A 16,101-nucleotide genomic window follows, 5' to 3' on the forward strand; every position below is an offset into this window, starting at 1 on the left:
AAACTTGTTAGGACAGCCAAGCTTTTTCAAAATCTCCCACAAAGCATCCCTATTGACTGTATAAAAGGCCTTAGTTAAATCGATGAACACCTGATACAGTCCCTTTTGCTGTTCTATACATTTCTCCTGCAGTTGCCTGACTGTAAAAATCATATCCACTGTCCCTCAACATCTTCTGAAACCACACTGCGACTCAGGCAAAACATCATCAGCAATATGCTCCAGCATTCTGTCTAGCATGATCCTACAGAGCACCTTACCGACTACTGACAGCAAAGATATGCCTCGATAGTTTCCGCATTCATCTCTGCTACCCTTCCCCTTGTATAGCACTACGATCAATGCATCCCGCCAATGCTGCGGAATACACTCATCCCGCCAAGCAATCTGCAACAAGTCCGCTAAGCGTTGCATCATCTTGGGTCCAGAACATTTAAAGATCTCCGCATGCAAACGGTTCAGGTAAGGAGATTTTCCATTGTTCAGCTTATGAACAGCTGTTTCTACCTCCTGGAGAGAAGGAACCTCTGCCAAGATATCCTTGACCGGATTGCAAGTAATCGACCTAACAAACTCCTGATCAACGTAAGAAGGTTTGTTCAGGAGGTCATCGAAATACTCTTTCCATCTATGAAGAATGTCGGTAAGGTCTCGAAGAAGATCCCCACCATCTTTCGAGCGCAGAGGAGTGATAGGTAATCTGGATGGTCCGTAAACCGCGCGCAGTAGGCTGTATAAGACCTTGGTTTTGTTCGAACCCGAGGCGAGCTGTATTTCCTCAGCTTTCTGCCTTCACCATTCATCCTGCATGTTACGCAACCTTCTCTGCACCTCGTGCTTGATTGCCTTAAAATTGTCCCTCAATCGATCTTGTTCACCATCCGTCAAACCACCCCCGAGATAAGCGTGCAATGCCCTGGCTTTTTAATCAAGCAGAGCCTGAATTTCATTATCATTCTCATTGAATCGATCCTGATGTTTTCGCTCACAATAGCCTAATACTCTCCCACATACCTCATAGACAGATTCCTTAAAAGCAGGCCAAGTATTTTCACAATCAATCTTTTCCATCTCCTTAACTAGTTTCTTCCTCACAATATTGTCCTTTAGCTCCTCATCTTGGACTTCACAACACACTTAATCTTTGCACGAACCAACCGATGGTCGGTCCAGCACTCTGCACCCCGCATGACACGAACACTACAGATATCCCTCATCCCACATTTTCTGACTAATACATAGTCTATCAAGTGCCATTTTTTGGAACCAGGATGCATCCAGGTCGTATTGTCCTTCTGCTGTATTTGTCCTTCTGCTGGAACACAGTGTTACCAATTTTAAAACCCAACTCTGAACAAAACTGCAACAACATCAAACCATTGCTATTACACTTGCCCACTCCGTGTTTACACAGCACATCCCAGGTTTCAAAATCTCTTCCCACCCTAGCATTAAAATCTGCAAGAACGAAGATCTTATCAGCAGAGGGAATGCGTCTAACTACACTGCACAAAGCAAGGTAGAAAGCAACCTTTTCATCTTCTGTTGCATCCCTAGTGGGTACATAGACACTAAAAAAAAGTTGTATAACGACCATTTACCTCATAGTCATGATCCGGTCACTCACACTACAGGGAAGTTCTTCCAGGCTAGAAAGAATTGATGCCTTTATAGCAAAAGCCACGCCTGATTCCCTCTTACACTCCAGAAAATGGAGTAGGCCCCAGCCAACTCAGAAAACTGTCCCTCATCAGCCAGCCTGGTCTCAGACAGAGCAACTATGTCCATGTCATAACGTTGAAGTTCCTTAGATACAAGAGCAGATCTACGCTCTGGACGCGTTATTGCTGACGGCAAGTCAAGCAGCGTCCGCACATTCCAACAGCCGATGGTCATTGCCATATATTTCCTCGCAGTATCATGATGACGACCGGGACCAGGCTGTGGAGCCCTGAAACACCTGCCGGGCCAGGCCCTGGAAATTCCAGTTCCCTTATTGCCATTTACGTTTATAATCATATTTTCCAACTTCATTGAATGTTTTGCCGTTTTAGGCTACAGCCAACCTTTTTTGCTATAAAGATACACGAGATGGTAAAAAGTATATCTAATTTATATCGTATTCCTACACGTTACCAATGGAAAAGGAATAAAGAAAAGTTATAAGCTTTTATATTTTCGTATTCTTTTTTTTACATTTCCATATATATATATATATATATATATATATATGTATGTGTGTGTGTGTGTGTGTGTGTGTGTGTGTGTGTGTGTGTGTGTGTGTGTGTGTAATTCTTGGTTCGTTCGTTATTAGTAGTCTAAATAACCACTGGACGAATGAGTTTCCATATTTTGGTATAATATGTTTACTGAACCCATGCGTGTTTTTATATATCTCTTTTTAATTATAACATTATACTTAATTTTTCTTTAATAAATAGGCGGTTTTCTTTGTATCGATGGGCCATTTTTTTATTTGGGGACATATCACCGTCTGCCGTCACGTGACATCACTAAAAGGATCTTTTGGTCTCTCACCACTACAGGCCGTGGTGGTCTCGCTTAATGTAAACAGAATATGTTTATTTTTGCTTTTTTTATATATAAATAAAGAATCGTAATTTGTAATAAAAAAAATAAAATAATTTTTACAGGAACATTACCAAAATAGACCCTAAAGTCCGTATTAATGAATTTGATATAACTTGAAGGAAAATGAATTTCACACCCTACCGATGCTTTTTAAAGCACAAACAAGGTGTGTTCTTTTTTTTATTTAGTTCAATATCTTAGGACTTTACTTTGCTCATTATATTTGAAATAAACCCAGAAAACTAATATTTATCTCTAAAAGGACTTTTACAATTAATTTATTTAACTTCAAAATTTAGCTGAATTGGTAAGCTCGCTGTGAAAACATTTTCATAACTTTTTTTTTTCACGTGTACAAATATTTTTTTCCTTTCGGAAATTAAGTTTAGTCCTTAATCTTTCAAATACAATCAAAAAGTTGTCGGAAACCTACAAAAAAAATTCGTTTATTTTTGCCCGTACCTAAATTAGCAGCAAATTGACCATTGTGGATCATCTTTTTACTATTCAGGAAATTAAAGATTCAATTAGATTCCTATTTCAGTCACCTAAATTATTTAGTGTGAAAGGAGTTTATGAATTTATATCCAAACCTAAATATTATTTTTACTTAAATAAAAATAACATTAATACACTAAGTTAGGTAAAATTTGCATAGAATGCTCTGCTTTACGGTTGTTGTAAAAATGGAACGGAAATTTAAATCTCGTTCCCTTTTAAATTCGGTACATTATTAAATTACGTCCAACTCATTGTTCACATTCGACCTGTCAACTTTTATAGGTTTTCGAGTATGCTAACAAGGTTAGAGGTGTCTATTCCGAAAGCCGTTCTTAACATGAGGAAGTTTCGGGTGTCTATTTCGAGAGTCGTTCTTAACATGATTAGATTGGAGTGTTTATTCGTTGTAAACGTACCCAGGTACGGGCAAAATGAATGCCGATACTCAAAATGTATAAACATTTTGACCCCTCCCTTTACTTAAAAAAAAAATCACCAAAAATCAGGAAATTAAGCAATTCTAATGAATGATTTTCAGTATTTATCAAATAATGATCGCGGAATATAATGAACTAATTATTTTTATTTAATCTTAATGAAAATGTATTATTTTGTTTAAACAAAAGACCTTTACTAAAGTCATGGTTTTCAGTAGTAAATAAAAAATGCAAGAATTTATTTTTGCTTTTTTATATATAAATAAAGCATCGTAATTTGTAACATTAAAAATAAAATAAAATAATTTTTACAGGAACATTACGAAAAAATCTCTAAATTTGTATTAATGAATTCGATATAACTCGAAGAAAAATGAATTTCTCAAACTACCGATATTACCATTGAATTAAGCATTGTTTATTGAATATTTTCACACCCAAAACATTATGATTGCAAACATATTTCTACTTTTTTTTAAATTACGGGTTTCGCATAATTTTTAGATCCAAGCTTTTAATAATTTCCTTGCTCGCGAGAATATGAAACTTTCGGCGTAACATATTTTTTATATGATATTGAACAATAATTAAGAAAAAAAATAATTTAAAAATAGGAACATTGACAAGTAATTAAATTAAAAAATGCAAAAATTAATACAAATGTTCAGAAAAGGAATGTACGGATGCGCGACTGGGAAAAAACAAAGAACTTCCTCCCTTTTAATTACATGGCGTCATTTTCACAGTCTTCTACTACCTGAAATTTTGGGCCTTCATAATTTTCGTATTTACAAAATTTTAGTTTGTTGCATTTTGCGAACGCCAGAATCACTCGGTTTTGGGCTAATTAATTTATGTTTTGTTCAAACAAGTTTTTTTTATTTAATTCAATATCTTGAGACTTTACTTTACTAATTATCTTTGAAATAAAACCAGAAAATTAATATTTATCTTTTAAATGATTTTTACAACAAATTTCTTTAACTTCAAAATTTACTTGAATTGGTTAGCTCGCCGTAAAAACATTTTCATGACTTTTTTTTCACGTGTACAAATATGTTTTTCCTTTAGGAAATTAATTTTAGTCTCTAATTTTTTTAATACAATCAAAAAGTAGTCGGAAACCTACAAAGAAATTATGATAAATCGGTTTTCAAAACTATATCCCCTATTTTTGCCAGCTCATTTTTTGCCCGTACCTACGCGACAACCTATAAATGTCGACATTTCCAACGTGAACGGTAAGTTGGACTTATGTAAAAAAAATAATAAAAAGATGTACCAAACTGACTTTTTTCGCTTAAGAATGGAATTATTTTCCTTCCGTTAATAACTTTTTTTTTATATTTTGTGTTTTATATATATAAAGTAAAATTGTTGAATGTTATTCGTTTGGGGATGGCACAATTAAAAAAAAAAGATTAAAAAGGAGCGAAATTTAAGTTTCCGTTCCATTTTTTACAACAACCGTACCAATAAGGGGGATTGATTTACTAGGATTTGTATTAGAAGCTGAGCACTTATTAAAATTTTTTAATTGTTGAACTTTTTGCATTTTGGTTAAACTTATTAGTTTGCAATCGCTGATAGCCTACTCAAAAAATTGAACACAAGACGAAATTAAAAAGAATGGTACTCATGAAGAATTTGACACCCCCCCCCCCCCCGATTCCATTTATGGTTAGGGTTCGACCGGCAAGTGTTTTTTGTAAAAAAAAAAAAAAAAAAAAAAAAAAAAATTGAACAATATCTATCTAGTCTCTTACAACATATCTCTCTAAGTCTCTTATAAACGAACAATCTCTCTCTCTCTCTCTCTCTCTCTCTCTCTCTCTCTCTGAGTCTTTCAACATCCCTCACTGTAATAAGACTCCTTCTAAGCATCTCTCTCACTAAAACTCACCTCTCAATGAAACCCCTATATAACAAACAGTAGTGTTTGAATATATGGTCAAGTTGCAGTTTTAGTTATTTAGAACTGTTTTAAAGTTTCACTGCTCACTCATTTTTCGACCAAATTTCAAACAATTTTTACAGTTTATAGATCACCTTCTTGGTTATATTGCAAAACCAAATTCAATTTTCGTTCAGTGTTCAAAATCGTAAAACTATGTAAGGAGGTGACCGACGCTTTTTATTTTTATGGCTGGTTTTCAACGACTACTGTTGCTACTAATTCACTGCTGTCACTAAAAGAAAAGTAAAAAGTGAAACAGAGAGACTGAAAGCATAAAAGGGAGATAATTGGGGGATTTTATTGAAAGCAGACGAGTGCCGTACATTGTTATTACATATGTGTTTATGGGGGCAAAAAATAAGACTGAAATTAAGTAAAGAACAAGTGAATTTATTGAAACCCTAGAAAAATCATGGATTACAATAGAAAAATGCGAGCATGAAAAGTAATATGGTTAAGCTTATACATGGAAAAGTAAAGGACTAGTTGTTAAAACTGGAAAAGTAAAGGACAAGATATTCTAGTAAAAATATAATAAATTCATAACTTAAAATATTGCAGCATTAAAAATTTTATTAATTCAATTTATAACATTATATAATCGATTCTTAATGCTACAATATTTTAAGTTATAAATTTATTATATTTTTACTAGAATATCTTGTCCTTTACTTTTCCAGTTTTAACAACTAGTCCTTTACTTTTCCATGTTTAAGCTTAACCATATTACTTTTCAAGCTCGCATTTTTCTATTGTAATATATATGTGTGTGTGTGTGTGTGTGCGCGCGTGTGTGTGTGTGCGCGCGTGTGTGTGTGTGTGTGTGTGTGTGTGTGTGTGTGTGTGTGTGTGTGTGTGTGTGTGTGTGTGTGTGTGTGTGCGTGCGTGTGTGTGTGTGTGTGTGTGTGTGTGTGCGTTCGTGAGTGCATAGGATACAGAATTAAGTGAACAAAATCTCAAAAATTAATTTCTTTATTAATTTTTTTAAAGAAATTTTTTTTCAAAGTAATCCATTCTTTTCCAACAATTGAAAAAAAATGGTTGAATAAAATATAATAGTTATAATAAAATATAATAGTTATAATAAAATATAATAGTTATAATAAAATATAATAGTTCTATATTTTCAAACTTTTAATACATGCTGATTTTGTAAAAACAAAAAAAAATTTAAAGCAATTTAAACAACTTTTGAATCGTAATTTAAATATTTCCACATTCAAATATTGCACTGTTCCAAGATAATTCATTCTTTCTTTCTTAACAAACGATTTTAATGTTTGAATTATTTCTTAGCAATTGCTTTAATTCTGTAATTAAATCATAATTCTTAAATAGGATTCTTTAAGAGTTATTTTTGATACAATACGCTGTTGCATGATTGCTTCCAATCAATCTTTATAGTTATAAAATTCTGTGGACCGTCCGGGCATATATATATATATATATATATATATATATATATATATATATATATATATATATATATATATATATATATATATATTTTTATATATATATATATATATTGTGTACAGAAAGTTGTTAGTTGAGACAGGTCATTGGTACCGTCGGTTTCAAGCCCGATAATAAGGCCCGTTTAAGGTATCCTTATCAAGCTCTCTTCAGCCAATATTCGGAGAGACGAATATTGGCTGAAGAGAGCTTGATAAGGATACCTTAAACGGGCCTTATTATCGGGCTTGAAACCGACGGTACCAATGACCTGTCTCAACTAACAACTTTCTGTACACAAAATATAAGTACGCTCTTAAAATTTGGATTTTCCTTTTAATTGAGCACTCTGCTGGAATTCTTTTTCCAAAAAAAACTAATCATTATATATATATATATATATATATATATATATATATATATATATATATATATATATATATATATATATATATATTTGTAGTAATCCACTTTTAAGAAGCACGGAATGTGAAGTTAGAAAGAACGACCACGTAGGAATTTGTATTTTTTTTAAATAAACAACTATTTATTTATTTAAAATTTCAATTTTTCAGCTTATATCCGCGGAATAAGGACTTTGTAACAATATATTTTTTCTTTTTTTTTTTCTTTTCTTACACGTCATGATGTCGTTTTAGCAGAGTTTGTTTGTTGAAGGTGGTGGTTGTGTATTGTCAGCCTAGTGGTAAACGCCGTTCATGCGCAAATGTGTAACATTAGTAGTAATCCACTTTTAAGAAGCACGGAGACAATGAATGGTGCTTACCACTGGACTGACAGTACACAATCACCACCTTCGACAAACAAACTCTGCTAAACGACATCATGACACGTAAGAAAAGGAAAAAAAGAAAAATATATATTGTTTTTTAAAAAAAATCCTGATGAGGGCTTTTTTATAAGCCGAAAAATTTAAACTTTAAATAAATAAATATTTGTTAATTTAAAAAAATACAAATACGCGCGTGGTCGTTCTTTCTAACCTCACATTTTGTAGTAGTAGTATATATATATATATATATATATATATATATATATATATATATATATATATATATATATATATATAGTCATCCATATACAGTACTGTTTCGCTGTATCACGGCTAGACAAGCAACTACCTCAAGCCAGGATAGAAACCTGACCGCCCGTGCGACAGTCAAGGCTTTGAACCATTACGCTAAATCGGCAGTTGCTGTGCGGGTAGTTAATTAACGATGTTTTGACATTGTCCGAATACCTAAGCTCGATTTGTTTACACAAAGAGTATCGCTTAATACGCTAATAGTATATCGTGTATCACTTTCCAATATGGTCAACTCAAGAAAAGAAGCATTATATTCATCCACATACAGTAGTGTTTCGCTGTATCACAGCTCATCAGTGCGGATAGACAGGCAACTACCTCAAGCCAGGATCGAAACCCGACCGCCCGTGCTACATTCAAGGCTTTGAACCATTACGCTAAATCGATAGTGAATTAATGATGTTTTAACATAGTTCGAATACCTAAGCTCGATTTGTGAGTATATATATATTTTGAAAATAATTTCTGACGAGGACGCTTCACAGAACGTCTGAAACGCGTGAAAACGATTTCAATGATTTAAAAACATTATTACAATGATCCAAACATAATTCTCAATGAAAAACCAAGACACAGAATAATAAAATAATGTTAAAAAATACACATTGTTGGTGACTACCCCCTTATTTAAATATATATATATATATATATATATATATATATATATATATATATATATATATATATATCGGGAGATTCAAACTCAGCTACGAAACCACCTTTGACTTCATTTGTTAAACTTTTACTTCCGGTTCACCAAACAATTGCCACCGGAATGAAGGGAATTAACAATTTATAAACGAGAAATTCGGGCGGAGACATTTCGGATAATAAAATATGACATGCCTTCAATAAATTCACCAGCTGTGACAATCAAGCAGAGAGCCCGTGAGGGCTGATGAGAGATGTGGGAGGAGTAAGGAAGTCAGAACACCAGAGTTGATTGGCCAAATAAAGAATTTCATGGATAAAGACTGTCGTGTATTTATAGAGACAATAAACGTTCAGTTTGATGTCAGTGTGGGAACTGTACACACAATTATTCGCGAGGAACTGAAGATGCAGAAGATTTGCGCGAATGCACCAGTCCACAACTCCATCTTTGTTATTTTTGTACAGACCTTTAAAATTTTTGTAGACTTTTGAAAATTCAGTATATTATTGCGATACATCTTATGAGATGACTGACCAATTTTTATGGTTTCAGATTCAAAGGAACAGATACAGCAGGAATTAGAATACACCCTACTAAAGTCTGATTGTCACCGCTGGTGAATTTAAAAATGCAGTCTGATTGTCACAGCTGGTGAATTTAAAAATGCAATCTGGACGTGAGGACACTTTAGAAGAACGATATAGAGACAATAAACGCATAATTTGATGTCAGTGTGGGAACTGTACACACAATTATTAACGAGAAACTTAAGATGTGTAAGATTTGCGCGAAGGTACCAGTCCACAACTCCATGCTTGTCACAGACTATTCGACCAAGATGGGCAGCAAGGCAGTTCCTCATCCTCCCTATAGTCCAGAACTTGTTCCCTGATATTTTTCGTTATTCCCTAAGCTCAAGGAAAACCCTAGAGGCTGTCGTTATGAGACAATTGAAAAGATGAAAAAGGTTGTGACATATGAACATAAGAGAATTTCCATTTTGCAGAATTTGTTGAAACGGTACAACAAGTGCGTTTCAGATGAAGATTACTTGGGATGATACTAGAGTTTTATATGTGTTCTATCAATAGAAAGTGCCCATACGAAAATGTTTGGAAACTTATTGAAGGCACCTCGTATGTATGATTATTTATTGAAGGTATTATAGAAATATATTCACTAAAAAAAAACAATAACTGTGCGTAGGGCAGCGGGTTGATCAAAATACAGTGAAATGCCCGCTCTCTAAAGCTATTTAGAAAAGATAAGTTTTACTTCTCCAATCGAAACTTCATTGCGTTTAACATAAGTTTAACATGGCTTATGATGACCAGCAGGTCATTAAGTGATCTTACCTGATGGGGGAATCCTGCAATACGACTCACCTGTTATACGGCGCCATGTCAGGTGTCCAAATAGAGTTAGAATCAATCATTATCTCCTTTATTCCATCGTACAAGGTGGAATTCCAAACCAAAATTTCGTCAGTCCAAAACTGAAACAGATAAGAAAGCTAGATTAACACAAGATCCATATTTTTAAAGATCATATATATATATATATATATATATATATATATATATATATATACTTATGTGCTATATATATATATATACTTATGTGCTATATATATATATATATATATATATATAGCACATAAGTATATATATATATATAGCACATAAGTATATATATATATACTTATGTGCTATATATATATATACTTATGTGCTATATATATATATATAGCACATAAGTATATATATATATATACTTATGTGCTATATATATATACTTATGTGCTATATATATATATATATATATATATAGCACATAAGTATATATATATATATACTTATGTGCTATATATATATATACTTATGTGCTATATATATATATATATATATATATATACTTATGTGCTATATATATATATATATATATAGCACATAAGTATATATATATATATATATATATATATATATAGCACATAAGTATATATATATATATATATATATATATATATATATATATATATATATATATATATATATACTAGCATTTCAGCCGTGTTCAGTGTTTGGAGGTGTATTTCAAGCAAAAAAAAAAGCGGTCAATTGTTTTTAATTTGACCCCTATTATGACCCTTAACATTTATTGTTTTGAGCTCAAATCAAGTTATTAAGTTAGATCCATGTCCAAGGAACCTATATCTAAAATTTCAAGTGTTTAGACACAAAATTGGCGAAGGAGTTTGGTAGAGTTCTCAAAGGTCAAATCGTTGAACTTTGACCCCTTAACAGACAAATTTCTGACCGAAAACGGATCACAAAGATTTTCCCAAATCTCAATATCATGTATATCAAATTTAGAGTCTGTAGACTGAAAATTGACCGAGTTATTGCGTAGGGAAATGTACACAGACAGACACATACCCAGACATACATACACACATAGACACTTCCACTTTTATAGATATACTAGCATGGGTGCCCGGCGTTGCCCTGGTAGAGGTGTATGCTGAGCAAACAAAACAAAAATAAAAAAGCGGTTATTTTTTTTAATTTGACCCCTATTATGACCCTTAACATTTATTGTTTTGGGCTCAAATCAAGTTATTAAGTTAGATCCATGTCCAAGGAACCTATATCTAAAATTTCAAGTTTTTAGACGTAAAATTGTCGGAGGAGTTTGGTATAGTTCTCAAAGGTCAAATCGTTGAACTTTGACCCCCCCCCTTAACAGCCAAATTTCTGGCCGAAAACCGATCACATAGACTTTCCCAAATGTCAGTACACTGTATATCAATATATATATATATCAATATATATATATATATATATATATATATATATATATATATATATATATATAAGTGAAATTATATGTGTGTGTTAGTGTATGTGTCTGTGTATACATTTTCCTACCAAGCTACTCTGTCAATTTTCGGTCTATAAACTCGAGACTTGATATACGGGACATTGAGATTTGGGAAAATCGTTTTAATCGGTTTTCGGCCAGAAATTTGGCTGTCAAGGTGACAAAGTTCAACGATTTGAACTTTGAAAACTCTACCAAACTCCACCGCCAATTTTGTGTCTAAACACTTGAAAATTTTGATGTGGCTTCCTTGGACATGGGTCAAACTTTGTAATTTGATTTGAGCCCAAAATAATACATTTTAAGGGGTCAAAATTGGGGTCAAAGTTTTTAAAAAATTTACCTTGGCCGTTTCTACCAACTTTTCTCTATGGTTCTTAAGGAAGTCTATTATATAGAAAGGCATTACCGTACATATTCACACTTTTTAATATATACATATGAACATAAGTTATGAACAGTACATAGGGCCCGAGCAATTCCGGGCTTAACTGCTAGTATGTATATATATAATTCATTCTAGTCGTTTGCCTGCACGAATATCGAATTATTCAAAATACTTTTCAACGCATTCTATCACATTGAAAATAATGGTTACCACATATGCCTGACTTGAATTTTCAAAGATTTCATCTTCCAAACGGGAATATGACTTATAAAAAAATTTAAAAAACGTAATTCATTGTGGAACATACGAATATTCATGAAATTTTACAACTGTTTATCTATTCTCGTTCATTCAACCATGGGATATCCTTTTTATACCATTATTCAACCATGGGATATCCTTTTTATACCATTATTTCAAATTAATTTCTGTTTATGTGCTAATTCGTAAAATTTATTTTTGTACACATCTATTTTGCTATTAAAATTTCCTCCAATGAGATGAACCATTTAAAAACCATCTGTAATCCTTTGTCAAACAATAAATTTTGTTGTAATTGACGTGGGCGTATCGAAACAGTTGTAGACAAATAGTTCTTTTGAACAGATGTAAATAACACAACACATACCTGAATTATTTATGAACATTTATTTTCATGATCTGTCTGGCATTTTCAGGGATAACACGTTCTTACATCTTGGCTGTCCGAAGTGACGCCGCTTCCCATGTCAACTTGGTCGTCTGTTCCCTCTGATGGTCAAACTTCAACTGTCGACTCTAAATTTCCCGACCTCTGACCTCAGTTCCGTTACGTCACTAGTTAAAAGACACGTCGCCTTAACGTGACCATTCCGTCACGTACGCTTGTTCAAGGTTATTTTGTTTATATTTAACTTAGCTAAATTACATAAACGTCCCAGCTAAACTCTATTGCTAAACTTAATTCCATAAACAATAATAACTCCCAATAAAAACTATTTTAAGCATATCATTAAATAGACAGATAGATCGATAACAACTAATTAACTTTTAACAATGTTAATTAGCCAACAGGAATTCCAAAGGCAATCGATTAGAGTAACGAAGCTATTTAAGTAAAAAGCATTTCCCTATCTGAAAAAATCTACAATGAAGAGGTGGAATTCTGCTGATTGTCAGATCGGTTGAAAATATTTACGTTCTGGGGACACAAGTACAGCAAGTTGGCAAGAGCACATTCTTTTGAAATAAGCAAAGGAGTGTAACATTACGGCGATGCGACAGTGGATGGAGTTTGGTAGACTGTATGGAAAATATTAGCGGCTCTTTCTTGATTCTGTACAGGAGGGAGAGAATAATGCTTGTTGCACCAGTCAAGATACATAGGCGAATAGTGGCTTTATAGAGATATAAAATACTGGCAATAATGTGAAACGTTTTTCAAGCCCGGTAGAGGTGTAACAGGGCGCATATGAGCACGTTGGAAAATATCAGCAGGAGCTATAAGGTAGCTGACTTACGAAGATATTAAGCAGCAGTAGCCAAAAAAAACACATATGCAAATTAGGAAGTGTTCTTCGTGTCAGAAGAAAAAGAAAAAGAGAGCAAAGAAAAATCTACCACGTGGTCAGGCAGAAAGAAAAGCGCGCACCAAGTTACATGGACATATCACCACGCAGTGGCAGCGAGAGACTTTTAAGCTGGTGTCGAGACGGCAGGGTTTAGTTAATCTCATGGCAAACGAAATGAACAATTAAAAAAAACAAGAAGCAGTGTTTGGAATGTAATGGTAATAAACAAAAAGAAATCAAATGCGTACTTTCAAATCTGATGTAAGAACGTATGAAAAGTATTTTAACGAAAGAATAAATTATAAATATAAGAATTAATATAACTTAAAAATAAAATTCGAAAATAATAAAAACAATAAAATAAATAATAAAATTCGAAAATAATGAAAACAATAAAATAAATATTAAAATTCGAAAATAATAAAAACAATAAAATAAAATAAAAAATAAAATTCGAAAATAATAAAAACAATAAAATAAATAATAAAATTCGAAAATAATAAAAACAATAAAATAAATAATAAAATTCGAAAATAATGAAAACAATAAAATAAATATTAAAATTCGAAAATAATAAAAACAATAAAATAAAATAAAAAATAAAATTCGAAAATAATAAAAACAATAAAATAAAAAATAAAATTCGAAAATAATGAAAACAATAAAATAAAAAATAAAATTCGAAAATAATAAAAACAATAAAATAAAAAATAAAATTCGAAAATAATGAAAACAATAAAATAAAAAATAAAATTCGAAAATAATGAAAACAATAAAATAAATATTAAAATTCGAAAATAATAAAAACAATAAAATAAAATAAAAAATAAAATTCGAAAATAATAAAAACAATAAAATAAAAAATAAAATTCGAAAATAATGAAAACAATAAAATAAAAAATAAAATTCGAAAATAATAAAAACAATAAAATAAATATTAAAATTCGAAAATAATAAAAACAATAAAATAAAATAAAAATAAAATTCGAAAATAATAAAAACAATAAAATAAATAATAAAATTCGAAAATAATAAAAACAATAAAATAAAATAAAAAATAAAATTCGAAAATAATAAAAAAATAAAATAAATAATAAAATTCGAAAATAATAAAAACAATAAAATAAAATAAAAAATAAAATTCGAAAATAATAAAAAAATAAAATAAATAATAAAATTCGAAAATAATAAAAACAATAAAATAAAATAAAAAATAAAATTCGAAAATAATAAAAAAATAAAATAAATAATAAAATTCGAAAATAATAAAAACAATAAAATAAATAATAAAATTCGAAAATAATAAAAACAATAAAATAAAATAAAAAATAAAATTCGAAAATAATAAAAAAATAAAATAAAAATAAAATTCGAAAATAATGAAAACAATAAAATAAAAAATAAAATTCGAAAATAATGAAAACAATAAAATAAATAATAAAATTCGAAAATAATAAAAACAATAAAATAAAATAAAAAATAAAATTCGAAAATAATAAAAAAATAAAATAAATAATAAAATTCGAAAATAATAAAAACAATAAAATAAAATAAAAAATAAAATTCGAAAATAATAAAAAAATAAAATAAATAATAAAATTCGAAAATAATAAAAACAATAAAATAAAATAAAAAATAAAATTCGAAAATAATAAAAAAATAAAATAAATAATAAAATTCGAAAATAATAAAAACAATAAAATAAAATAAAAAATAAAATTCGAAAATAATAAAAAAATAAAATAAATAATAAAATTCGAAAATAATAAAAACAATAAAATAAAATAAAAAATAAAATTCGAAAATAATAAAAAAATAAAATAAATAATAAAATTCGAAAATAATAAAAACAATAAAATAAAATAAAAAATAAAATTCGAAAATAATAAAAAAATAAAATAAATAATAAAATTCGAAAATAATAAAAACAATAAAATAAAATAAAAAATAAAATTCGAAAATAATAAAAAAATAAAATAAATAATAAAATTCGAAAATAATAAAAACAATAAAATAAAATAAAAAATAAAATTCGAAAATAATAAAAAAATAAAATAAATAATAAAATTCGAAAATAATAAAAACAATAAAATAAATAATAAAATTCGAAAATAATAAAAACAATAAAATAAAATAAAAAATAAAATTCGAAAATAATAAAAAAATAAAATAAAAATAAAATTCGAAAATAATGAAAACAATAAAATAAAAAATAAAATTCGAAAATAATGAAAACAATAAAATAAATAATAAAATTCGAAAATAATAAAAACAATAAAATAAAATAAAAAATAAAATTCGAAAATAATAAAAAAATAAAATAAATAATAAAATTCGAAAATAATAAAAACAATAAAATAAAATAAAAAATAAAATTCGAAAATAATAAAAAAATAAAATAAATAATAAAATTCGAAAATAATAAAAACAATAAAATAAAATAAAAAATAAAATTCGAAAATAATAAAAAAATAAAATAAATAATAAAATTCGAAAATAATAAAAACAATAAAATAAAATAAAAAATAAAATTCGAAAATAATAAAAAAATAAAATAAATAATAAAATTCGAAAATAA

The 16,101-nt window shown here is 29.5% G+C and overlaps 1 protein-coding gene across 2 annotated transcripts in view; it reads right to left on the reverse strand.

Annotated features, from left to right (window-relative positions):
- Positions 1–16,101, reverse strand: part of LOC145279214 (neuronal acetylcholine receptor subunit alpha-9-like) — a 75,020-nt gene that overhangs the window by 41,260 nt on the left and 17,659 nt on the right. For both annotated transcript variants that reach the window (XM_080130707.1, XM_080130708.1), the window contains exon 3: positions 10,091–10,200. In XM_080130707.1, the coding sequence (XP_079986833.1) occupies positions 10,091–10,200 (110 nt within the window). The remainder of the gene's footprint in view (positions 1–10,090; positions 10,201–16,101) is intronic.

This window comes from Euprymna scolopes, chromosome 1 (genome assembly GCF_053919585.1).
Source record: "Euprymna scolopes isolate OS-2025 chromosome 1, ASM5391958v1, whole genome shotgun sequence".
In the NCBI taxonomy this organism is placed as follows: domain Eukaryota; kingdom Metazoa; phylum Mollusca; class Cephalopoda; order Sepiida; family Sepiolidae; genus Euprymna; species Euprymna scolopes.